This window comes from Camelus ferus, chromosome 5 (assembly GCF_009834535.1).
Source record: "Camelus ferus isolate YT-003-E chromosome 5, BCGSAC_Cfer_1.0, whole genome shotgun sequence".
Classification (NCBI taxonomy): Eukaryota; Metazoa; Chordata; class Mammalia; order Artiodactyla; family Camelidae; genus Camelus; species Camelus ferus.
In genome coordinates this window covers 97,070,693-97,095,692 of record NC_045700.1, presented here as the reverse complement: position 1 = coordinate 97,095,692, position 25,000 = coordinate 97,070,693, and the positions used below count along the sequence as shown (strand labels likewise).

The 25,000-nt window shown below is 57.4% G+C and overlaps 2 protein-coding genes across 6 annotated transcripts in view; one reads left to right on the top strand and one right to left on the bottom strand.

The window, feature by feature from the left end:
* Positions 1 to 351: 351 nt before the first annotated feature.
* Positions 352 to 24,859, bottom strand: PPP1R7 (protein phosphatase 1 regulatory subunit 7). Of its 4 annotated transcripts, XM_032480752.1 has the most exons (11): positions 24,730 to 24,859; positions 22,300 to 22,361; positions 21,749 to 21,889; positions 18,849 to 18,904; positions 18,081 to 18,146; positions 17,402 to 17,532; positions 16,887 to 17,049; positions 14,980 to 15,096; positions 14,032 to 14,136; positions 11,016 to 11,102; positions 352 to 665 (listed from the first exon to the last, which is right to left on the bottom strand). In XM_032480752.1, the coding sequence occupies exons 2-11, from the start codon at positions 22,307 to 22,309 to the stop codon at positions 489 to 491; spliced, it is 1,053 nt and encodes a 350-aa protein (XP_032336643.1). In that variant the 5' UTR covers positions 22,310 to 22,361; positions 24,730 to 24,859; the 3' UTR covers positions 352 to 488. The 4 variants fall into 4 exon arrangements, with proteins under 4 accessions (XP_032336643.1, XP_032336641.1, XP_032336642.1 ...); XM_032480750.1 differs by lacking the exon at positions 22,300 to 22,361; XM_032480751.1 differs by lacking the exon at positions 22,300 to 22,361 and having other exon boundaries at positions 21,761 to 21,889.
* Positions 24,844 to 25,000, top strand: part of PASK (PAS domain containing serine/threonine kinase) — a 34,367-nt gene continuing 34,210 nt past the window's right edge. The window contains exon 1 of one of the 2 annotated variants that reach the window (XM_032480727.1): positions 24,844 to 24,978. The gene's annotated coding sequence lies outside the window, so the exon portion shown is untranslated. The remainder of the gene's footprint in view (positions 24,979 to 25,000) is intronic. The other variant, XM_032480726.1, reaches the window with a different exon arrangement.

The window sequence follows — 25,000 nt, the reverse complement described above, 5'->3', positions numbered from 1 at the left end:
ACCCCGAGGACCGCAGGGGCACTGGGTGGCCCCGCTCTTCAGGACAGTGCCAGGGGCACAGCTGTCTTCACCTGAGGCTTTGTTTTTTAATGTATGAAATTTCAAACCCTGTGGCACCAGCTGGCGCATTTTAGACTGGAAAGCTCTCGGCTGACAGGCCCTGGGCCCCCGAGCATCCCCGGGCAGCATGCTCCCAGCCCCGCCGTCTCACCCTTCCCAGCGGGGTTGTGAGAGGAGGAGACAGCACTGGGTGGGGAGCATTGATGTGCGGCTCCAGGGTGAGGATGGCTAACCAGGGGCGCGGGGATGCGGGCAGTACCGGCGTCCAGGTGAGCGGCACCACACAGGCAGTTTTCACTCAGTGCCTTTTATTGCCATTGGGTTTGTGGCTGCTGATACAGTGACAACCTCAGGGGCAGCAGCTGGATTAAAAAACCGTGGCTGGAGGTTCTTCTGACAAGAGTGGGTGGGGGCGGGGGGGGTGAGGTTCAGAACCTGACGAAGGTGGCGTCGATCTGCCGCACGGTGGGGAGGGCCAGCATGACCTTCCGCCGGTACTGGGGGTCCCTCTGCAGGGGGTTCCGCTCCAGGTACACCGTCTCCAGGTTCCTGGCACCCTTCAGCTCGTCCAGATCGCTCCAGCTCTCCAGGAGGTTGTCATTCATCTGGGGGGACACACGTGTACATGCATGAGGAGAGCCTTCAGAACACACAGCCCTGAGCCCCCGACCTGGCCCCTCCGGGGCCTCTTATCACCCTGGGAATGTCCTGGCCACCCTAACCCGGCCGTCACCCCGCAGGGTAGGTCTAGGTTCAGAGCAGCAGAGAGAAGAGGCTGATAGCACCCCAGCCCCACCCGGCTTCCCAGCAAAGTGTTAAAGCAGGTTCGGTTGAACTTCCTACACACCAGCTCCTAGTCCTGGTTCCCAAGGCAGGCTCTGTGCTCTGATCACAACACGGTCAGCAGACCAGAGGGCAGGCGGCCCAATGCTCACGGCTCGGCCCCGAGTGGCCCCTCTCTTGGGCTTGCTGCCCATTTCTGTGTGCAAAGCATCTTCGATGGCTGAGTTCAGAACATGCATGGTCAGGACGGGCTCAGGGCAGGGCATATGTCCCCATCCCAGCTCTGCCAAGGCCCACCAGGGCACCCGCCACGGCCATGAAGAGCCTTCTGGCCTTCAGACCACCGTCCAGAATAGGGCAAGAAGGGCCCTGGTCATAGCGCCCGTCACGGCGTCTGCACCCACGCTTGGGCACTCCTTCGAGGGGATCCTCCTGCCTCTTAGCCGGGGACTCTGGGCGCCGGTCGCCCTGGTTTCTTTGTTTCCAAAGCAACGGCAGAGGGACAAGTGAACAGACAGAACGGCCTCTGGACGCGGGAGAGGTGGGGAGGGGCTCGGCGGTGCATGGGAGGTGGGGTGGGGGGATCACCCATGGCTCCAGGCTCCCAGAAAAGCCGAGACGCCTGCCGGCTTGTGTGGCTGACCCTGTGCCACATGGCGCTGTGGGCGCGGCGTGGGGCAGAGAGGTGCAGTGTGGGCTCCTGCATCACTGCTGCGGAGGGCAGGGTGCTGGCCTGAACCCCCACCCAGCTCTGCTCTAGGAATCATCCTGTAGGAGATGCGAGGCTCCAGCTCCACCCGGAGAAGGTCTGACGAGAGTGGTCCACGTCGGGGGCTGTGTGGGGGCCCGAGTGCTGGACAGGCACTGGGCTGCCTCATAAAAGGACCCTGGATTTCACTGCTCTAAGATGACATCGGTCCGCATGGAGCCTGGGCTGCTGCGTCGCCTTTGGGCCTGAAACACACTGGGACAGTGACTTCTCTGATGCTGACTCGCTGCACGAGGGCCCGACAACCTGCTACGAACGGGCTCTGTTCTGTGTGAGGGGGGCTCGGTGGGGAAGGCGGTGTGGGGGGACAGGAGTGGAGGGACGGGACGGGGCAGATCGTGGGGACTCTGGGGACTTGAGTCCTCAGTGGGACAGGAGCCCTTGGCAGGCTGGAAATTTTGGAAGGCCCACTCCCTTCCGCGGAGAGTGGGCTGCAGGCCTGCAGATTAGGTGGCTGCTTTCCCGGCGCAGGTGATGGGGGCCGGGAGCTGGGACCAAGCTGGGAGCAGCAGAACTGAGAAAGTGCTGGACTCTGGATCGATCTTGAAGGTAGAGTTAAGACGCCGCACTGGATGTGGTGCGTAAGAGAAGGGAGAGATAAAGGAAGATTCCAAGATTTCTGACCCAAACACCTTGAGACAAGAGTGAATGCTGACTGAGCTTGAGCAAAATGGAGGAGAGCTCGGGGACTGAAGTCACACGGTCAGGTCTGGATGCCTCATGCTTTGGGGGCAGGCGGGCGCCCAGCACTGCCCATGTGGCGTGTGCAGCTGGACTCGCGAGTCTGGGTCCAGGACAGACACTGGGGTCCACACAGATGTGGGTGCCGTGCGCACGTATGTGGTAGCCAGAGTCACACAACTGGACATGCTTGTGAGGAGAGAGAGAGGGGAAAAGTCCCCAGACCGAACCCCAGGCTATGCCGCAACCCAGGACGGTCAGCAAAGACGGCCGGGGGTGACTGGGTGACAAATGGTGAGAGTGACATCCTGCGGGCCAAGGGAGGAGGGCCTCAGGGAGAGCAGTGGTCAAGGGTCCACTGGGAAGTAAGATGGGGTGGCGGGGACACTGACCCAGCCTTGTCTCCACTGGTGGAGAGACCCTCAAACGGGTCCCTGTGGGAGAGTGCCTGACTAGGGGGGGTCCAGGAAAGAGGGTGGTGCTGAGGGGACAGCCAGGCAGGACACCTGTGGGAGCAGGCGGTGGTGGGTGGGGAGGGAGGGCTCAGACACAGAGGGCTGGCTCAGAGGACCCTCCGCCTGCGGTGGCGGGAGGGTGCAGACGGGGGCCGCGAATGTGGGGCACCCACTTCAGCAAGAATATCGGCTGAGGGGAGTCATGAGGACAGAGGAGACCAACCCGGGGAGAGAGGTGGACAGGCGCCCGCTGACCTCTGGCGGTGGGGAGCCCCGGGGCAGCACTGAAGTCAGCACGTTCAGGACGAGCCTATCAGTGCCCTCTGTCCCGCTACTGCTGTGTGCAGCGTCTGGGTGAGTGTGACGGGGCGGGGGTGGGCAGTGATGACCACAGGGTCCGGGATCTAAGGGAGGGGAGGAGGACGGGCAGAGAGAAGGCAGCAGACGGGGGCGGTAGGGGGGCAGGTCCTGACGGGGCCGGGTTGCTGGAGGTGGCTCCTGGGGCCGGCCGGGTGAGATGGGCACTGGAGGGGGTGGGCGTCCAGCTGTGCTGGAAGGAGTCGTGGCTTCTCTACAGATGAGGAGTCATGGGGCGGGTCGCTGGGAAGATGGCCCTGATGGTGCCATGCGGCAGAGCGAGGCCAGGCTAGGGGAGAGGCCGGTGGCCGTGGACGAAACTCGCTTACCCCTGAGCTCCTTCCAGTGACACAGGCCTGGTCTCAGGCTTCATCAGGGCGGGTCTCCAGGAGGTCCGGGCCCTGACTCCAAACTCGGCCTCCCCTGGAGACTCTGCTGGAGCCAAACTCGGCCTCCCCTGGAGACTCTGCTGGAGCCCGTCTGGGGGCTTTATGACCGTGGGCTCAGAGGGGCTGCATCTGAGCCCGTGGCCCAGACTGCTGGGGCAGCCAGACGCCAAGGATGTGAGATCCCTACCCGGGCAGGGGTGGGCTCCACTGTGCCCCAGCTCTGCTCCCTGCCTTGAGCCGGTGGTCTTGTGCCCAGACTGCCCAGCCTTCGGCCACAGTGACAGGCAATCCCTGGCCGTGGGGCTCCAGGGCCCTTTTGCACAGCTCTCTGCAGCTTGTCCCGACTCCAGCTGCCGTAAACTCTGGCCTCTGCTTCTTCAGCTCCAGAGCTGCTTGTTCTGGAAACTGCTTCAAGGCAGAGAGCAGGGCTCCCTCTGAGCTTCCCTGTCCTCAGGACCTGCCTACTGTCTCTGCCCGAGGAGAGCTGCCTCGTCTCTGTGTTTATGGTGGGGCCTGGTCTGGTATGAGGTCCACTGTCACAGCCAGACTGTTGTTCACAACTTACTGCAGGCGATGGCTCTCCCAGAGGACAAAGGGCGCAAGGCCTCCCAGGCCAGCCCCTTTTGCAGGATTCACGTGGGTCCAGTGTGGTTTCCTTGAGGACAGCCTGAGCCTGCTTCTGAGGGCAGAGACTTGAGGGACCTGACCCCAGGCAGCTCCCCTGGTGCCTCCTCTGGAGAGGGGACAGCTCCTTCAGGACAAATCCTCAAACGTTACTTTTCTGGCAAGCGTGAATCTATCACAGATCTCCTGGACGACGCGAGCTGTCCCTGCGGCCAAGGTGCCGTGTGTGAAGCCAGAGCTGCGGGAGGGCCTGTCCACATGGCTGTGGTGGCAGCGGGGTGGTTACAGGAAGACCCCCCGCTGTCGGGTCACTAAAAAGGCCGCATCCCTTAGACACCGTTACCTCGAAGCACCCACAGCGTGTACTCCTTCAGCAAAAGCAGCGACGTCACATCACTTGGGGGAAGTGCAGCTCTGCAGTGTTGCTGGCGGCTGCCCCGGGCTCACGGCCGGCGCCGCCCCTTCCTCCTCCAGTCTCGGGTCCCCGCCACACGCTGTGTGCTCCCTGCTGCATGTCATGGTGCTCCCCGCGTCCGCGTCCCAGCCGCCCCCTGTGGTGGCTGTCTCTGCAAACTCCAGGACGTGCCGCGGTCTGGCCGGCAGAGGTGGCCCTGGGTACCTCCCTCACCACCGATGGCAGCTGTAAAGGATGTGTCCAACACAGAGCTCTGCAGACGCTTATTCTTGTGTTTTTCCAAAATGGAACTCGAAATCCTTCACCGGTGTCGAATCCACACTGGGGAAAAAAAGTGGCCTTTATGTTTGTCTAAGTTCTTCACAATGAGCACGGCGTCGGGGTGCGACCTTTGAGGGATGTTCGGCTTCTTCCAGAATCTCTCCACAGAAGATACAACTTTTATTTTCTTCTAGTCCAGGCCCTTCCCCACCTCCTTCTCAGTTTTTTTCTGTTAAATGAAACTGACTTTTAAAGAAACGCAGAGCAGTCCTCATTCTGGACCTGTCTGCCTGTCTCCTGGCTGTCCCCGAGCTTGTCCCTCTGGTCCCTGTGCCTCCCATAAACTGGAGTCAGGTCTCAATGCCTGGTTAGATCAGATCAAGCATTTTTGGCAGGGATGCTTCACAGACGAACCACATCAGAGGACATGGCATTAGGCTGCCCCACTGTCAGGGATGACAAGCTGGATCACGTGGACAAGTTATGACCCCAGGTGACTCTGGGGAGCACACTTCCCCTTTGCAATCAGCAAGTTCTCGGCGGGGTGGCACCTGGCACCGGTGCAAACACGCTGCTCTTCAGTGACCTCCGCCTGAATCAGCCGCTGGGTCTCTGTCAGAACGTTGCCCTGGATGGGGTGTTCCCGGCAGACTGTCTCATGGTTCCGATCCAAACTTCACAGGAGTGTGTACCTCCCACTACAGTGTCTGGGGGTTTTTGGCTGATATTTACATAGAATTTTTACATCTACTCTTCTCAAGTTCAGTAATATTTTAAGCAGAGCAGAGTTGTGGGAGAATTCTCAAGATGCATCTCTCAACAATAAAACCGCCCCGATGAAGGGGGTGTGTGCCTTGTATGTTGCTGGCAGCGAAGGAGGTGCCTGTTACTTCACATAAGGCTGGGGGTTCGAGAGAGAGCAGGAGAGGGCCCCCTGGGCACAGCTGGTCTTTCCAGGACCCCCGCAGAGGTGGACTCCTGTCCCTGCTGCCGCATCCGGCCTGTCAAGGACGAGTCACTGAGGCTGGCACATGCGCGGGGAGGAGAACCCGCAGTGGGAGTGCCAGGACCTGGGTGGGGGGCCATCGTTCACCTTGGCTTCTCCTGACGCCATTCCCCCTTAGGATGGGCTGCGTCCCCCTGCTTCTGTGCACACCTGGAGCTGCCCTGCTGCCAGACTCGGGGACGCCACGCTGCCGCGTGTCCGGGTCCTGTTGTCCTCCATTAAGAAGCATCCTTCTGCAGAGTGCCTGGTCCTGCGGAGGCTTCAAGGTGGCGCTTTCTCCGTCCCCACGTGTGGCTGTGGGGACGTTGGTGGGACACCTGAGGTGTTGGGGGCAGCAACATCACATCTGTTTCAGTGCATTTAAAAAAAAATTAATGACGTAAGCAGTGTTTCCTGTAGCTACAAGCACTGTCACTGCACCCTCGTGGCTGCCAGCTCACGCCCTCTGTCCTCCACTGTGAGATGCCATGGTGGGGCCGCCGTCAAGACAAGGGCGTTGGCCTCATCTGGTGTCTCTGCAGGCACGTTTCTCCATGTGCTCCCAACTGCCCCGCCATGCCTCCTATGTCCTTCCCCCGTTCAACCAGGTCTGCGTCAGGCACGACCACATGGCTGGGGAGGTGGAGCTTATACTCCACAGAGGCGAGAGTCACAGACAGGCCGTGACGAGTGACTGGGGCTGGACTGGCCCTTTTGGTTACACTCTAGAGCAGGACACTGTATATGAGACAACTCTCTTTGTACACTGGATGACAGGCAACCCAGGACAGTGCCCGAGGGGAGGGACACCGATGGCCGTGCTCTGTGCTCACCCTGGCCTCTGCCTGGAGGCACTTTCTGGAACACAGGGAGGGATCCAAGCACAGCCTGGGGGCCACGCTGAGTCTGGGGGTGGCTGTAGGTGGGGGAGGCAGAGTAGCTGGAATTTCTGGAGGCAAGTGAAACAGGCCAAAGAGCAGTGGCCCAGAAGCCGCGCGCCCAGGCAGGGCGTGCTGTGTCTGTTTTCTCACCACCAGTGTGGAGAGCCCTGGGGAACGCCTGGGTGTCCACACAGTCCCGAGAAGGGTCACGGCCTGGAAGCAGGGCAGCCTGGCCCGAGGGGACAGGCCTCTCAGACTCACTGTGAAAAGATCAGGAGAGCTTTCGTAGCCTCAGGAGCATCGAGCAGGGACTTAACTGTCTGCCAGATAAAAAGTCCAGCACACTTCAAAGGAAAGCAGCAAAAATCCAGACGCTCAATAATCCAACATCACAATGCTCAGCGTCTAATAAACCCTGTCCAGCCACGGGAGGGAAGGAGGACGAGGGAACACGAGGAAAGAAAGAGGATTTACAAAAATGAACCAAATGCTCCCTCAGAGTGGAAAAGCACATCTGAGATAAAAGCCTGACTCCGTGGGCCTAACGGTGGACCGGCGGCGGTCACGGCCCGGAGCCAGAGGGACAGAACCACGCAGAACCACATGGGCCAGCAGCGGGGGCGGGGGGCGGGGGGCGGGCGGAGCCTCAGTGATCGGCCCGCCAACCCGTAGCACACACAGGTGTTAACTGGATTTTCAGAAAGAAACGGGGAAGGAGAGCATAAAAAAATCTTCCAGGAAATAATTTTTCCCTTTGTATTTAATAATAATTTCCGAAAGTTTTCTGCATTTGATGAAAACTGTAAATTCACAGATCCAAAAAGCGCCGCTGAATGCCAGAACTAGCACATCACACTCAAGCTGCAGAAAGTAACAGTGACGAAAAGAGCACGTAAAGCGCGGCCGGAGGGAAAGAGCACGACCGCCCCCAGCAGACGAGGGCGGCCGGGGGGCGGGGCAAGAGCGGCCGGGACAGACACGAGCGCAGTGGGGCGGGGTGGGGGGGGGACGGACACGAGCGCAGTGGGGCGGGGTGGGGGGGACGGACACGAGCGCAGTGGGGCGGGGTGGGGGTGGGGACGGACACGAGCGCAGTGGGGCGGGGTGGGGTGGGGACGGACACGAGCGCAGTGGGGGGGGTGGGGGTGGGGACGGACACGAGCGCAGTGGGGGGGGTGGGGGTGGGGACGGACACGAGCGCAGTGGGGCGGGGTGGGGGTGGGGACGGACACGAGCAGTGGGGGGGGTGGGGGTGGGGACGGACACGAGCGCAGTGGGGCGGGGTGGGGGTGGGACGGACACGAGCGCAGGGCGGGTGGGGGGACGGACACAGCGCAGTGGGGCGGGGTAGGGGGGGACGGACACGACGCAGTGGGGCGGGGTGGGGGTGGGGACGGACACACGAGCGCAGTGGGGCGGGGGGGGTTGGACGGACGAGCGCAGTGGGCGGGTGGGGTGGGAGGACACGATCGCGGGCGGGTGGGGGGGACGGAACGAGCGCAGTGGGGGGGGGGGGGACGGACACGAGCGCAGTGGGGCGGGGTGGGGGGAGGACGAGGCGGTGGGGGGGGACGGCACGAGCGCAGTGGGGCGGGGGGGGGGGACGGACACGAGCGCGGTGGGCGGGTGGGGTGGGGACGGACACGAGCGCAGTGGGGCGTGGTGGGGGGGACGGACACGAGCGCAGTGGGGCGGGTAGGGGGGGACGGGCACACAGAAGCGCAGTGTGGCGGGTTGGGGGTGTTAACGGACAACGAGCGCAGTCTGGGGCGGGGGTGGGTGGGGGCGGCGCGCGGCCGCGCTGGGCTGCGGCACCGCCCTTCAGCAACCGGGCACCGCAGAGAGGCTTTTCCAGACAAGCCGAAGCTGCAGGGATCGGTTTACAGCAGGCTGCGCACAAAAAAGTTAGAACTCTTCAGGTGGAGAGGAAACGCCAGGTGGAAAGTACACAAAAGAAGGAAGAGCGTCAGAAATGGTCAAGTGAGTAGATGTCTTGTTTCAAAATTCCTTTAAAAGTCGTTTGACATAATGTATCGTGGGATTTACAACGTATTTAAAAGTAAAACAGACAGATACGGCGGCCACTGGACGGAGCAGCGGAGGTTCCCCGTGGTGAGGGCCCTGCGTTGTATGTGAAGTATTCAATGTTATTTGAAGACAGATTGTGATAAATTAAAAACGCATTTTTGCAATTCCTAGAGTAACCACTGAATAAACAAAATACAGAAGTATAAGCAAGTATGTCGTCAGTGGAGATAAAATACAACACAAAAAATTTTCCCCCCTCTATCTAGGCAGGCAGGAAAAAAAAAATAAACCAAAAATAGACGGGCCCAATAAAAGGAGAAAAATAAATCGAAAGACAGTAAACTCAACTCAAAACTCAACCGTTACACAAAATGCAACCAAATGCAGTTGCATTAAACGTAAGCAAACGCTCAACTTAAAAGACAGAGATTGTGAGACTGGATAAAAGGCAAAACCCAACACAGGAAACACATTTTAATTATTTTAAAGACACAGGTTAAGAGTAAATGGATGGAGAAAGGCATCCCTGAAAACAGGACTCGGACAGACGCTGTAGCCACAGCACACAGGTGGACTGCTGGGACAAGGGGACAGGACAGTAACAGGGACATTGCACATGATAAAGGCAGTCCCTCAGGGAGATGCTACAATCCCCAACGCACGTGCACACGTGCACCTAATAGAAACCTTCCTTTACAAGAAGAAAAACTTGAGGGAACTGGAAGAACAGACAAGTCCAGTCATGGTTCAGAGATTTCAATATTCTTCCATCACTATTCGGTAGAACAGACAGAAAATCAGTTAAGTGCAGAACTAGGGTCATTAAAGATTCATGGAGACAGGTCTCCTGCTCCTCCTTCAGAGGCCAGCTGGTGGCTGAGAACATTTCCCCCGTGGGTATGAGCACAGGGCAGAGCTGGGACGTTCCTGGCCAGGTGGCCTCCCCACTGGAAGTCACCCCTCGGCTGTGAAATGGGGTAACTGTTGTGACCATCAGACCAGAAGGCAACCAGCCTGGACACCACAAAGCACTGTGCAAACTGCCCGCTCTGCTGTCTGCGGTGGCCAGAGACGCGGGATTCCTCTGGGTGTCCCAGGGTGGGCTGCCAGCCTTCCTGCCCCGGATGGCCAGGGTGCCTCGTACAGTCCCAGACCCAGGTCCCACGCTCCACTGGGCACAGACAGAGCCACGCATTCAGAACCACTGCTTCCCAAACTGCTCCCCAAGTTCTCCCAGACACACCTTCCTTCTCGCCCAGGCCCTCTGTCTCTGCCTCCTTATTCTCCCGTGGTTTCTCAGCTTCCTCAGGGCCAAACCCCTTTACTCCAACCCCACCTGCTGACCCAGCCACCCCGTCCCCGCGGGTGGGCTGCACACCACACCCCTGGCTCAGGGTGGCTCGCTTGTCTCCCCTCGCCTTTCAAGGGCTGGTTCTGGTCTTCCCAGACTTGCTCTGCATCACAGCCCGACAGCACCCGAGACCCAGTGCTGTTAATGTGGGGCAAGGGCATCTTCACAGCAGGCCACCTGTGCTCTAGGGAAACTTGGGTGAGCTCTTAAGGCGAGCCCAGGAACACACACAGGATGTGAGCAGGGCCAGCGGAGCAGCCGGACGAGGAGGAGGACGCCTTACCCTCGGCAGGAACCCTAGGTCAGAGAGAGCACACCGCAGTCACAGGGCGGGTGCACAGCAACACCTGCAGGGCCACGGCGGCGGAGCTGGGCACAAGCAACGCACGTGCCCCAGTACACCCGCGGGGAGTCCTGGCAGCGAGGACCTCAGCTTGGGTCATGCGCCTTCAGAGGCGGCTCCAGCCTTCTCACATCTTTCTCCTCCTCTAGGCTCTGCGACACCAGTCCTGGAAGCGCAGCATTAACCACAGGACGAGCACGAGGCCAGTGCCGGCACAGCGCCTGCAGAAGCCCACCCAACACGTCCTCCCATGCTGCGGGGACTTCTGTGCCCCGGACACACTGGCCTCTGGGCTGGGTTTGGAGACCCTCCAGTCTCATGGCAGTTTGAGGGTCTAAGCACATACAGACCAGGGCTTCTCACGCCTTCGTGTGCAGGACAGTCATCCAGGATCTTGTTAAAAAGCTGATTTTGATTCTACCTGCATCTGCGGTGGGCTGGGGCCCGAGATCCCGCATCTGCAACAAGCTCCCCGGGGACACCAACACTGCAGGGCCGAAGTCCCACAACAGCCCACTCGCCCGCAAGCTCATTCCAGCCAGGGCTCCAGGCGGAGCCCCTCCCACAACTCAAACACATTTTACTCGGTGGGACCAGCCGGCTGAAGCATCAGCAGCCCCGCGTTCCACTCACCCAGAACTCCTGCAGCTCTGTGAGGTGGCTGACGTTTTCAATCTTTTTGATTCTATTCGATGCAATGTCCAACATTGTGAGTTTGTTCTAAAATAAGGAAATAAATGTTTCGTAGATTACCTCAGTTCAGAGTCTGTGACCATGAGCACAGCGCTGGGCCTGGGCGCGGAGCCGGAGGCGGCTGACCTCCGCCTCCCAGGACAGGCGCGTGTGAACCAGGTGCGGACCCTGCCCACCGCCCGCCCCTGCTTTCGTTTACACACAGAATCCTCACAACCACCTTATGCAGCTCTCATTCTCACTAGGATCTGAAACTGGCTCCGTGAGACCCCAAGGACCCCACAGAGAGCTGTCCTGGGAGAAGCAGAGAACACCTGCCCGAAAGCTCTGGGAGGCTGCGGCACCTGAGCAGAAGGGCTGACCACAAAGAAGGGTGGCGATAGTTACTCGGTGCAACTCCAGTGACGCTCAGAACAGAATTCCTTTCATTTAGGGATGAGGAGCCCGGGTGTTGTGAGGGCAAGAAGCTGCTAGGCACGAGGGGAGATGGTGCTGCCAGGCCCAGACCCAGGCTTCTGGAAGGGGCCCTCCTCCTGGCAAGAGGCCACCAGGAGGAAGGGGCGGACAGAGGAAGGCCTGGGCCTGAGGGACAGCGGGTTCAGCGCGGGCCGGGGACTTACAGCTAGCGGGGCGAGAAGGGGTGTGCGGCCCCGCTGGGGACTCGACTCAAAAGCGCCCAGCAGATACTTACTTTCCAATACGTATCAGCTCAGCCTGAGGAATATTTGTTTTAAAGATCAGAGTTTTAAAATTTATCAGAGTGAGATTGTAGTGAAAATGAAGCCTTTTAATTAAAACTTGCATTGCTGGCTGAAGTATGTTTGAAAAAACAATTGGCAAGTTTTTCTAAAATCAGAAGGGAAACGTTATAGGTGGGTTGACAGCCCCCTCAGAATTTATCCCCCTACTTTTGCCCGGTTCTGACTGAGGGCTCCCTTGTCACACTTCCTGCTGCATTCCTGGGATTCTGCTTCCAAACCAAGTCTTAAGGGAAAGTTAAAAAAAAGTCTCAATAAAATAAAAACACCTGCCCCCGCCCCCCACAAGCAGGCAGCCAGCAACCCTGCTGATGCTGATGCCCCGGGCCCCGTCTCTGGCTCCAAGGGCTCCCCTAGCCCGCTTGCGTTATGCCCACACGGCTGCTCAGATCAGGGTGATGTCTACGGGCCAGGAGGCTCCTGTCTGCAGAGCTTGGGGGTTTTGGAGCAAACAGGGACTTAGTAGAACTCTGCAAAGAGGAGCCCAGTGGGCAGCAGGGTGGGTCAGGCCAGGTCCAGCCCCTGACCCGCTCTGCTGGGTGTGCAGACACAGAAACCGCAAAGCAGCTGTGGCTTGGTCCTCGCGCAGCCCAAGCACAGGCTCAGCTCCGGGGTGTCCAGCTGCCGGATCTGGCCCCAAAGCCCTGAGCACAAGGATGCGGGTATGCGCTCAACACTGTATCATGTTTTTCTGAGGGGCTGCACAGTGTTTTGAAAGCTCGTTCAAAAGCGAACCAGTAAGAACTGCTTAAAAAGAAAAAAAAAAAAAAAAAAAGGAGCGGGATGGCGTAGGGAGAGCGAGCACACCAGAGATGGCCACATCCATGCCACCACCTGCCAGGCCAGGGCAGAAGGCCCGGGACAGGAGCAGCAGCCACAGGGCAGAGGCGGCGCCCGGCACACTGCGAGAGTCGCCTGCACTGTCCAGACAGCAGGTTTGCCATTTGGGAAGAAGAGACGCTACTTCCTGACCTCACACCACAAAAGTACCTCCCAGGTAAATTAAAATAGATAAAGCTTAGAAGAAAATGCAGGTGGACACACATGGCCTCTGGTCGAATAAAGATCTCGGGGGAAAGACTGTCATGTCTGACCATGATGGGGGTCACAACAACCGCCTTTAGAGCCACAACTGTGTTCTCACACTGTTTTGTTTCAGAGGCCCCCCCAAGGGTCTGGTGCTGATGCAGCCCACGGTGTTGTGCTCTGGCTGGTAACCCCGAGTTCTCACCCTGTCTTGTTTGCCTGAGACTCGCCGCAGGCATGCCATCTCCTGAGCGGCTCCTCTGGCTGACCTCTCAGCACTCTGCCCCCCATTTCCACGCCAGCTCTGTAAACTTGGCCTGACTGGAAGGAGGAGGAAGGCGAGGAGGAAGGCGAGGAGACCTATTGCAGGAATGCCCTAGCTCTTCTAAAATTTGATGCACATGTTGGTGAAGTAAAATTTAGAAGGCAGTTTCTCCCCAAAACATTATTAATGGTGACTAGGCCCAGGGGCTGAGGCATAAAAGCCAAAAGAGTCTTAACTAAGACTGAAATGCTGTGTTTACAACAGAACTGACCAAAATGGTGACACTCACTAGCAACTAAACAAAACAGGAAAAAAAAAACAGTAAAATTGAACGAGTAAAAGCATTTTATTTGTCTTGAATACTGCACTGAGGAGGAGCAGGTTTGCCTGAAGGCAGCAGAGGACAGGGGCCTCCTGGAGCTCAGAGCCAGCCTGCCATGCCCTCCCAGGTGGGCCTGGGACAGGCCTGGCCAGCGAGGCGGGGAGGGCTGAGCAGGGGCTTGGGGAGCTGGAGACGCCTGCTAACCCTGCATGGTATGGGGGCACCCAGGAGCAGCTAGGGTTCACTTTTTAAAAATCCTCCCCAACGCCCACAGGGCTGCCGGGAGCCCTGCAGTGAATCTGCTCAGGCCCTGCACAGCTCTGCTCCCTCAGGCCCCGGCCGCTCATGCCTGCCTGTCCCAGCAGGTGAGCAGGGACCACCTGGCTCCCTGCATCAGGGGTCAGCACCTTCAACCCTGAGGGACAACCACCCTACGGAGAGGGCCCTGGAAACCAGTGCGTGCCACCTGCCTGGTGCCCTGAGTCCACCCAGGGCCCCGCACTCGCCTGCTGCCCGCCCTCCCGGGGCCCCGTCCACCGCCTGCCCGCCTGCCCGGGCCCCCCGCCCCCCCGCCTGCTGCCTTACGTTGCTGTCCAGGCCCTCGATGACCTCGATGCCGTTGTGGCTGAGGTAGAGCTCCCGCAGGTTCACCAGACTCTGCAGACCCTCGATCTTGGTCAGCCGGTTGCTCTGCAGGGGGAGGGGGAGACCGACAGCTGTCAGGACAGCGTGGGCGGCGAGCGACAAAATGGCTTCTAGGAAATGGGGCTGCTGGTCTTGGAGACTCCTGAAAACAGGGCATTCCACCTAAAGCTGCCAGGATGGGACTTGCACACAGAGAAAGGGCAAAATTTCAAGTCTGCTGCACTGGCTAAAATTTACACATCAGGGTTAAAGGCTTTTGTGCAAACAACTCACCTTCCTGTCTACTTGGGGGAGGCCTACGCTACTTAATATAGTAATTCAACAACGTCAAAGTCACAGAATATTTTAGGGTAAATTTAATCCTCATTTCTTTCAGCACATGTTATAACCCAAGTTAAGGCACAAGGCCCTCTTTCTAAAGAAGTCTGCAGAACAACTGCTGGAAAGGCACATGTGACTTTGGGGGACCCGCCACACCCGGCCGGCGCCCAGACGCCCCAGCACATCCTGCCTTTAGGGTCTGAGTCCACTTGTTTGCTTCAGACAAAAAGGAACAGGAGACAAGGTATGTGCAGGTGCTTACCCCCACCGCCCGGCCTGCACGGACATGGCCCCCCAACCCCCACAGAGCCCAGTGCGGTTCTGGCACAAGCTCAACCTGCTGAACAAGCCTCTCTGGCTAAAACCACCCAGAACTTTTATCAGGACAAAGAGTGTGATGCTTAAGAGTGAAATTCCAGTTCAATGTGAGTTACGTATGTACAAAGCCTGTGACTCTAGCGTTTCACCCCCTCACTGATGGGGCAATGAAGCCTCGATCGTGGAGATAAAAGTGGGCTGCCTGGCAGCCCCGGCCCTGGGGAGTGGGGGAGTGGGGTGGATGGATACCTGCATGCTGAGGACTGTCAGGTTGGTGAGGGCATCCAGGTTCTGAAGTTTAGTGATCTTGTTTTTCCCCAAAAACAAACTCTCCAGATTGGTTAATGTGTCAATATTTTCAATTGCCTGTGAAAATCAGGACAGGGTAGCTGTCAGATTTCCGGGAAAGGAAAGGCCCCAGGATTTCAGCCCCGGACAGTTGGTCATGGAGCTTTCCACTCTGGAAACCTTCCACGCACTCCCACTTGACAGCACAGGGTTGAGAAAGCAGGAAGGCGGGGATCAAGGCCTGCTCTCCTGGACTCACTCCCAACCCTAGAGTTTTCAGAGCTCTGGAGTTTGTGGGGACAGAGCTCGAAAACCCACAGACAAGCGGACTCCTAAAGTCGCCCCCAGTTCTAAAGTTAGTTCTGAAATTAATAATGAGTTAACACATTACTACATTGTTCTATGCGGAGTCTGTTAAAAACGGATCCCCCAGAGCCCAAGTGTCCACAGAAGAGGGCTGCTGGAAGCTCTGACCCTGGGACGCCCATCCTGGATTCCTGGGAGCAGGTCCCCCGGGCCCCATTCCGGGGCCCTCTGGCCCCTCCCTCAGTTCCTGTCACCTTCCTTCTTCTCCCTGCTACGACCGTGTGCTCCACTATTTGGCTGGAACCACCCCCCCAGGCCATGGTGCCACAGCCGGGGGTGGGGGGGAACGGTGCTCAGACTCGACCTCAGTTTCCCTCCTCCTCTGAGTTCACAGCTCTCTCGAAGCAGGTTAACCATCAACTTTTCAGTGGACATTGAATAAGCAGACTAGGTAACGCAGCAGGGCCTCCAGCAAGTGCAGAATGTGCGTCACCTGGCCCGTCGGCGGGACACGGCCGGGACTCCATGAGGGTGAAGACCCAGAGGGAGGCCACGCTTAGCTGCCATCGCCTGCTTTAGCCTGTGACGGGCCACCTCCTCTCGGAACACTCCGTAGGGAGACACGATAAAACGCTGACATCTGGGTCTGTCTCTAGTTTTAAATGTGCTGCTTTGCTATTTTCAGCCATCTTACCACCACCAACTGGCACAGAGGCCCTTTGCCAGAACCGCTCTCCTTGGTTTGCAGCCTGCCAGCTCACGAGGGCTCAGCTGGACTGGCCAGTGTGCTGTAACCTTCCAGAAGCTGGACAGAGGGGCACTCCCCACACGGAGGGAGGGGAAGGTGTGCTCGGAGAGCCTGCCCTCAGTGGCCCAGCAAGGCCGGGTGGGGGGAATCAGGTTTCGTGCTACGCCCCTTGTGGGGGCCAGGGCGGGGGTGGGGGTTGAGTGGTCTCCTGGCGGCAGACGGCCTCACTCTGTCCTGGCAACCCTCTCTTCTTTGCTGGCAGACCCATTCCCGATGTGTCCTCCTGTGATGCCCTCCCAGGCAGGGCCCATTCCACAGGCGCATCCCAGCGGTTACGTCAGCTGGGTAAAGGGCTCCATCTGCTTCCAAGGACACCAGGCTGCATGTCCTTAGACTTGAGCAGAGCCTGGCAAATGGCAGGCTCTGATGCTACGCAGGGGCCGGTCCCGGGGAGGACGGGCCAGCCACGCCCCAAGCTGCCAGCTGCCTCCTGCGGCCCTGTTGCGGGTAGGGCTGCTGCGGGCCGCCTCGCTGCGTCTGGGACCCTTTCATCCCTAGAGGTTCGCCAGGAAACACAGCCATCAGCGTCTTCAGAAGCAGAGTGTCGGGCTGACCAGCTCACCTCAGGCAGAGCGTCACTGGGACGGCCTGCTGAGAGTTTGCCGTGATCTCGACGGGGAGCAAGTGGGGCGCGTGTGCAGGAGGCAGGCCAGGCCCCCGCCCTCGGGCTCCCGCAGCTACAGAGAGCACTGCCAGCCACTCCCCGCACCCACCCTGCCCCGGGCACACCGCCGCCGGCCACACCTGCACCTACCCGGATGCGGTTGGACCCCAGCTCCAGCATCTGCAGTTGGTGTAAGGTGCTTATGTTCTCAATTTTATTGATTTTGTTGTTGACCAAGAAGAGCTTTTTCAGTCGTGTCAACTTATCAATTCCTTCAATGTTTCTCAGCAGATTAAAAGAAATATCTAGAATCCTGGGAATAAGCAAAACACTTATTTTTAGTGAGCACAGGCCACACAGAACTCAGAATGTAGCTAACGCGGAGGTGCATCCCCCAGTGGACCGCGCATCACCCTGGGGAGGGCAGGGGGCAGCCTGCAGGGCCCCCGATGCTGTGCTCACAAGATGGTGCCCTGATAGACGCTGGAAGCCTCCAATCGAAGGTTTAACTTGTGGGCTGAGACTGCGGGCAAGCAAGGCACCGTGGAGCCAGGTGCACGGCGGTGGGCGGGCCTCCCAGGCCTGACAGCGGGGGCGGAGGGCTGGCTCTGGGAGACTGGCAGGTGGGCCCCTCGGTATCTCCCTAGGCCTCACTCATGACTCACTCCAGCTCTGTCAGCGCCTCCAGGTTCTCAATCTTCTTGATTTGGTTGTCGTAAAGATCCAGCTCTCGGAGACTCTGTAGCTCCTCCAGATTCTCAATGCATTTAATTAAATTCTGACGGAGGCAGAGAGTCTGGGGGACACAAAAGGGACAGCTGAAACAGGCAAGAGGGAGGCCAGGATAAAGTGCCAGCTGTTACAGGACACAGGACAAGCCTTCCGGGCGGGAAGACGGCTGTCATCGCCTGTTCTCTGGAAAGGTGGTGACCTTGGGGAGGACGGACAGACACCCACAGGGAGGCTGGCAGCAGGCCTCGCACTGAGCAGACCCAAGTTGGGGCGAGGGCGGTGCTGTTTCCCAGCAGAGTGAAGCCTCCGTGGGCTCCGTCTGAAGACAGGTTTAACTGACGTGAGTTTAGGACTGCACAGGTGGTCTGTGCCTGACTGTAGGCAGGCTCTGACTTGGGGCACCGCTCAGCCCCGGAACTGCTCCACACACCCTGCCCTGCTCAGATCAAAAGGTGCAGGACGGCGGCTCCTGCTGCGGCCTGGCTCCTTTGCGAGGACTGTCACTCACGCAGAACTGATTCTGATCCGGTTTATCCACACTCTCCAGGTGGGACAGGCTCAGGAGTGTCCCAGACTCACCTCTCAGCAAAAGACCGCCTTCTTCTCACTCACCTTCACTTTCTTCAGCACCTCAAATCCTTCAATTTTTCCAATGCGGTAATGATTCAAGTCAACGTCCTGAAACAAAGAGAAGTCTGGCTGAGCTGCGGCAAAATGGCGAAGGTGTGCTTCCTGGAACAGGAGCCACGGGGAGGCTGGCAAGGTGGGCGGAGGTGAGGGCGTCCACGGCAGGCAGGTGCCTGGGATGCAGGGGTGAGCTGCATGATGTTCTCCGCTTTGGCTCCGATGTACAGTGGCCGCGGGTAGAACTGACCCTCCCCCCAAACGATGGTAAACCCTCTCTTGCACCGTTCGCTCCCTTGGCACAGCACAAAAGCCTGTGCTCTGAGGAGGTGGCTCAATCTTGTCACTGCTGGTGGCCGGCAGCGGGCTTGGGAATCCCCAGGGGCCATCAACACACACTGGGAGCTTCTGCCCTTCCGTGTAGCCCCTGCACGCCCCGAACTGTCAACACATGCTGCTTTCCAGGTGCTGGAGTGGTAGGACCCCCCCCCCCCGCCATTTACAATGTAATCATTCGGCCCAATCTATGAATCAAAGGCGTTTCATCTGCCATGATTCTCAGTGGTTCAACAGAAAGGGGATGCCAATTACCGGTACTGAAAACAGTCAGAACACGGGGAACCTAACCCAATCAAGGGTGGCTCACACAGCTTCCTCCAGGGACACCACTTATAACCTGGCACCTTCATACAAGACGCCCTGGTGGCCGGAGGGCTCCGCCGTGCCCCTGATGCTGGGCTGAGCAGGCGGCATTACCTCTGCATCTCTGTCCAGGTTAATGGTTTCCATGTCCACAGGCAGCTCTTGTCCTTCTGAAAAAAACAAGAAGCAAAAAAGCCCACTCAGAGCCCCGGGTCTCCAGGAGGCAGCAGGCCCGGCGTCAGTGGAGAGCAGAGAGCCAGGCGCCTAGAGCACAGGACCGCCTGGGATGCAGAGGAGAGATGAGGGGGCAATGCTGGGGGCGTGGACGGCGTGGCCGCGCGCCAACACCCTGTCCAGCAACTGTCCCCTTTCAAGCATTCTCAGTTTCCCGAACGCAGCTACTGGCAAAGGTCTCCAAACTCCCCTCTGTGCCGCTGAACTTCCCAAGAAAGGAAACAGTCTGAAGCTGCTGGCAGAAAGGGGATGGGGTGGGGGAGGCGACTGAGCCTCAGGTGAGCCCAGTCAGCGGCCAGGAAGCCGCCCACTGCCACCTTCTGGTGAAGCCAGAGCCTCGGAGCTGGCAGCAGCCTGCCTCCCACAGCCTTTCCCTTCTTGTCTGTGGCAATAAAACGGGCCATTTGAATATAGATCATGCTGGGCATGTCAGCTGTTCTGGGATGTGCCTTTTACTGCTTTGGAACGTGGCCTGGCATCTACAAGTACTTCTCTCTGCAAAGAGCAAACCAGAATGAAGCACAGCTCAACAGACAAGATCAAAGGGCCTAGCTGAATAATTTAAACACGTCTTGCCTGGGAGGCCAGGGAGCTAATCTCAGCAGAGGCCCTCTACCTGGGAGAGCCAGGTCTCTGGGGGCAGGGCGCCCACCCAGGGGGAGCGGCTGTGGCTCCTGCGGTGGAGCTAACGGCCTTGAATTCGAACCCCCCTCCTCCGTTCATGGGGATGCATTTCAGCACGTGTGTCTGAGCTGATGTGGGTGTGCGCAGCATGACGCTTCTCCGGGGCCTGCTCTTGCTTCCTGTCTCCTGCTGCAGACACCAGGCCACCGGTCCTGTGGGAGGTGGGAGCCTGCACACCGGGGGGCTGGCTGTGACCCCACTGCTGTCCCTCCCTGCAGCACGGCTGCCTCTGCTCTGCGCAGAGCAGGCTCACAGCCTCTGCTTAGCCTGGCCCTCAACTGGGGGCCCCAGGGAGGTGCCCTGATGCAGAAGCAGCCTGACAGAGAAGTCGGGCCCCACACTGCCTGAATCCACCGCACAGCCTTTTCACTACGCCTTTTCCATAATGATCAACAACGGCTAATGAAAAAAATGTTACTTTCTCTAGTTTAGCCACAGCTTTATAAATTGTCAGCCAACCTAAGCTGGGAAGAACCAAGAGATACGCCCAAATGCTCCCCTCCAAAGGACAGCGTCACCAGCGGCATGAATGACTCTGGAAGTTGGGATGCAAGAGGCTCTACCACGAAGGCAGGGTGTCCAGGCCACCTGGTATCCAAAGCAGGACATGTGGTCACAGGCTCTAAGGGGTTCTGTTCGTAATGCATCCAGCACCAGGCAAGCTGCTCAGAGTGTCAGCTTAACCTCTGAAACAAAGTTCCCAGCCGTCTTTCCCGACCTATCACTCATCATTTAAAAAAAATAACTCAAGGAAAATAAGTGAGAGGTAATAGCTGACATGTCTGAATTGGTTTTATTTGAACTGAAGACGTAAAGCAATACAGGTAGGGGCAAGTCCTGCTTTCCCCAAGGACGAGCAGAAATGCACCTTCCCAGAGGCCTTCTAGTCAGCCAGTGAGCATTCTGGAGGAGAGAACACGGAATCCAGCCCAGCGGGTCCCAGCCCAGCTGCTCTACTGTGTAGCCATGTACCTGTGGGGGAGCCTGCGACAGGGCGCCGTCAACTCTCCCATCCTCCACGGTGCCAGGTGTTCAGATGGGAGGGCAGGTGACACTCCCACCTTTTTGTGACTAAGTCAGACAGCAAGGAGAGCTTCCGCCCGTCCCTCCATGTACTTATTCCACCCACATCACTTCCAGAATACCGACTCGCCGACTCGAGTTCCAGAGTACATGACTGGTACTTCTGTGGTAATAATCTCCTTTTGCCTTAAAATTAGGTTGCCATAGTTACCAATCATCTTCACTGGCACAGAGCATCATGTTATTTTAAAAATTAGTTTTGTTTTTATTACCATAAGGGTAGTGTATGATTATTAACACTTAAATATCCACATATTACACAAAAATCTAGAAGAGACCCTCCCAAACCTGTGGTTTAGAGAGGGCCGCCACAAGTCAGACGTGTTTCCTGAGTAGGTAAAACTGTGTACTGTTATTACTATCGTAAAAATAAGGTTTAACATGTGTACTGTTTGTAAAATTTCTGCTTCTTATACCTAATGACATATCCTGGACATCTTTCTGTCTGTTCATATGGTTTTTCTCATTCTTTTCAATGTAAATTGATTTCCTATGCAAGCAAACAAAAAAAGGCTTAGATCATGGTTGAGGAGGGTGAAAAACCACCATTATGGGCTGAGAACTTAGTTTTCGCATCTCTAAATCCACTCTGTTATTGTTAATTGCTGAAACAATTTAGGAGTTGACCCTCAGGCCTGTAAGCACAGTGGAGCAGAGCTCAGAAGCGGCCTCTCTAGGCAGTAAAGCGAGTTTACACGACCACGAAGGGAAAGAGCACCGCCAGCTCAAATGTGATGTAGAATCTTGCTTTCCCAACACACGGTTAATAAAACAATTTTTTGGTTCTGTCCCAGATGACACACTAGTATCAACATTATTGGTAACTGTATTTTCCTTCAGGGGAATCAGGAAAAACTTCACCCTGCCTGCAAGTGCTGAATGTTGGAGCCTAAGGGAGCCCATCAGAGGGCCCATTGCTCCCGTCCACGAGGCCTCCCTGCCCCCAACCCCCGGGGGGGCAGATCCCACACAGCAGAGCCTGCAGCTCCCTTAGTGAGGTTAAGGTGCTTAACTCGGCCTGGTACCTTCCGGGTCCTCTTCCCCCCGCTCCTCTCCATCCTTCAGGCTGTGCTCGCTCAGGTCCGCCGCGATCCCGCTGCTCTGCTTCTTCCCTTCGTCATCGCCTGACTCTTCGGACTCCACCCTCCTGTCAACTGAACCCACACGCACCCGTGAGCACTCACGTCTGCCTCAGGGGACTCTTCAAGGAACATGTAACATATTGACATCCAGTTGTAAGTCAAATTCAAAAACGTTTGTTGAATTCAGTTCAACAAACATTTGAGTGTCTTCCATGTGTGTCCCCGGCACCATCTGAGGTATCCGGTGGAGGGGAGAGCTCGGGGGCTAGGGGGCCAGAGCAGGGAGCCGCAGGGGTATGAAGGTGAGCGACATACTATTCCTGCCCTCAAGGAACTGGTGAAGAGACACCAGGTGTTCTGAAAGCCCTGGTGGTTTGTGATGAAAGGCACTAACAGTAACAGCAGAGAAGCACCTCCTGCTCGGCTCACGCTGGCCTGGATACCCACGCACAGGGGACCACTGTGACCCTCCCACCACATACCTTCATCCATGCTCCACTATCCATTTGGCCAAGAAAACCAGCCCAGTTCACAGGCCCACGTTCTGAAAGAAATCAAGACTAACTCAAATCAGACTGTGGGCAGTGGGGAGCTCTAATGAGAAAGGAGAAGACAGCCAGGAATGCTAAAGACCCCAAGAAAGGTCACTGATGCTAAATGTCGGGGTGCGTGGAGACCAGCACAAAGTTCTGAAAGGCTGGGAAGTAAACACCTCTTGAATTAATAAATTAGGCAATGCTTAAATGTGGCAGACTGGTGAAAATTCTTCGGCAAGATTGTCAAATAATTTTCCTTTTTCCTAACTTTTTTTCTTTTTACAACCTCTTTTGGAAGCCTGTCTGGAAGACCTGAAGCACTAACAGATTACTTGGAATAGTCAACCACACTGAGTGTTCTCTTTTCTCTGACTACAGCTTATCTCCAAAGGGGTGTGCTTTTTGAAGAGAAGAAGCTCTGTTTCATCTCTGTATCTCTTACTGGGCCTAACAGAGCAGCACCCAAGAAGGACTGCTGGGTAAGTCTTGATGAAATTCACCTCTAAAACATCCAGCTCCCTCCCTTCCTTCCTGCCCTGGCCACTGCCGGGGCTCCTGCCTGCCTCCCGACTGGTCTCTGTGGCTTGTCTGGCTCTGTTTAATCTATTCTCCACTGCCAGAGAATCTGATCCGATTCTAAAATCCAAATCTGATCTTTGACTCCAAAAATTTCTGGAATGCCAGTGGTCCTTCCTGAGTTTGTATCTGGTCCTAAAGACACAGCTTTGTTATGTTATTGCCTTTTCCAGACAGACCCCAGTCTCCTCATCAGTAGAAGGAGCCAGAATAGCACCTACACCTCAGAGTTGCTGTCAGGACTAAATTAGAAAAGGCACAAAAGCACATGCAGGATACACAGGCAGACATTTAATAAATCAGTCGTTACCAGGCACAGGGCACTCTGTGGTCAAGACTAAGGGATAGCAAGTTCTGCTGGGGGATGGTCAGGTGAAGCCGAGCCCAGGGTGGGAGAACCTTAGCTAATGAAGGGCAGCCAGGGTGAAACTTGGGACTCTATCCTGGACAGGGTTGTGGCAAAGCAGATCAGCAGATAAGGTGACTTTGGGGCCTTGAGGACAATGGACTGGCTCAAGGCACTGGCAGTGGGAAAGGTAAGAAAGATTTGGAGGCATTAAGGAAGTAGAGGCATCGGAGCTTGTTAATTGGATGGGTTGGAGTGGGGCGAGAAGGAAACACCTGGCTTTCATATTTGCCATTTCCCAAGACCTGGAAACAGCTGAAGAGGAAGCAGGAGTAGGCGGGAGGGTGGGAAGAACAGGGGTAAGATGAGCTGCTTCCTTGCTTAAAAAGATGCAAAGGTCTCGAAGTCCAAGACCCTTCAAGTGCTTCTCCCCTCCACCAAGGCCCTCCACAACCTTCTCCTGCCAGCTCCACTATCACTCTTGGTGAACTCTCCTCCAAATAGGTCACATTCTTTCACACCCCTTCACCTTTGTCTGTGTGGTTTCCTTCCCCTGAAATGATCTTTGATGGCTCCCTCAACATATCGCCCACCAGGCTGATGTGCAGTTATCCCTCAAGTTCAGCTCGGAGCTGGCTTTGCTCCAGCGGCCATCGCTCTGAAACATGCCAACTCGTCCTTTGCTCCCCTCCCCTCCTCCTTCCTTAGCACTCTGCACACAGACACTGGCTGCTCTTCTGGAGTCCCCACGGAACCAGCAGCTCTAAAAGCACACAAGCAATCTAAGACACCACCGACTCTCCAACCATGGGTAACTGTGTGTGTAATTATACGCATGCATAACATGCATACAATTTTTTTGAACAAAGCGAAAGAATTGAATTTAGTCTTTTCGAAACTATGATAGCTTTGAACCCATGAACCCATCCATCGATTCTATAACTCAGTCTCTTGCCTCCTCGTCACCCCTTCCCCATGTCCCATTCGCTTCCGAGAGGACCCTTCTCCACCCCTGCCACGTTCACCAATGAGCTGACTCGGGCAGGTCCCAGGGAGCCCTGCGCCCTGTTTCCTGTCAGCTGTCCAGGGACCAGCCTCGCGGGTCACACTCAAAGATTCGGTGCGAGGCTCCCACCAGCTGGCGGACGCCCGGGCTGCGGGGCCACCGCGCCCTTAGTCTCCACCCATGCGCTCGGCTCGCGCCGCCGCTAGCCCCTGGCCCTGGGTCCGGCGCCTCCCAGGCCGCCCGCCCCTTCAGGACCGCTACCGCCTCGGCCCCGGGTCCTGGTCCAGGGCCACCCCCGCTCGCCGGCTGGCTGATGTCAGGGGTCGCGCGCGGCGGGGCCCGAGCCGCGGCCGAAGCCAGGCCGCCCGTTTCTCTCGGGCAGGGCCGGTACGGACTTCCGCCTCCCGCCCGCTGGGCCCTTGGGTCGCCGCCCCGCGGGGCCGCTTACCCTCCATCATCTCCTGCGACTGTTGCTGGCCCGCGCCGCGCTCCGCCGCCATGTTGGCTGCTCTTCCCCTTTCCGGAATCTGTCGCCTCGGGCTCCTCAGCCAATCAGGGCTCCTAGCTCGGAGCCTTCCCAGCCAATGGAATCCCACGCGCTTGCGCGGCCCCACAGCCTCACGGGAGTTGTAGTCCACCCACGAGGCCGCGCCTGTCCGCAGACCCACCCACCGCCGGCCTCACCTCCAGCGAGCAGGTAATTAGTGCACAGGAGGCTC

Bases quoted from the DNA above. Each gene is read 5' to 3' on its own strand.
- PPP1R7 (XM_032480750.1), bottom strand. From the start codon at position 24,781: ATGGCGGCGGAGCGCGGCGCGGGCCAGCAACAGTCGCAGGAGATGATG. The intron at 17,533-18,080 runs GTGAGTGAGAAG...TGTGTCCCCCAG, and splicing joins AGGTGCTGAAGAAAGTGAAG to ACTCTCTGCCTCCGTCAGAA. The intron at 15,097-16,886 runs GTAGGTGCAGGT...TGATTTTCACAG, and splicing joins TGGGGTCCAACCGCATCCGG to GCAATTGAAAATATTGACAC.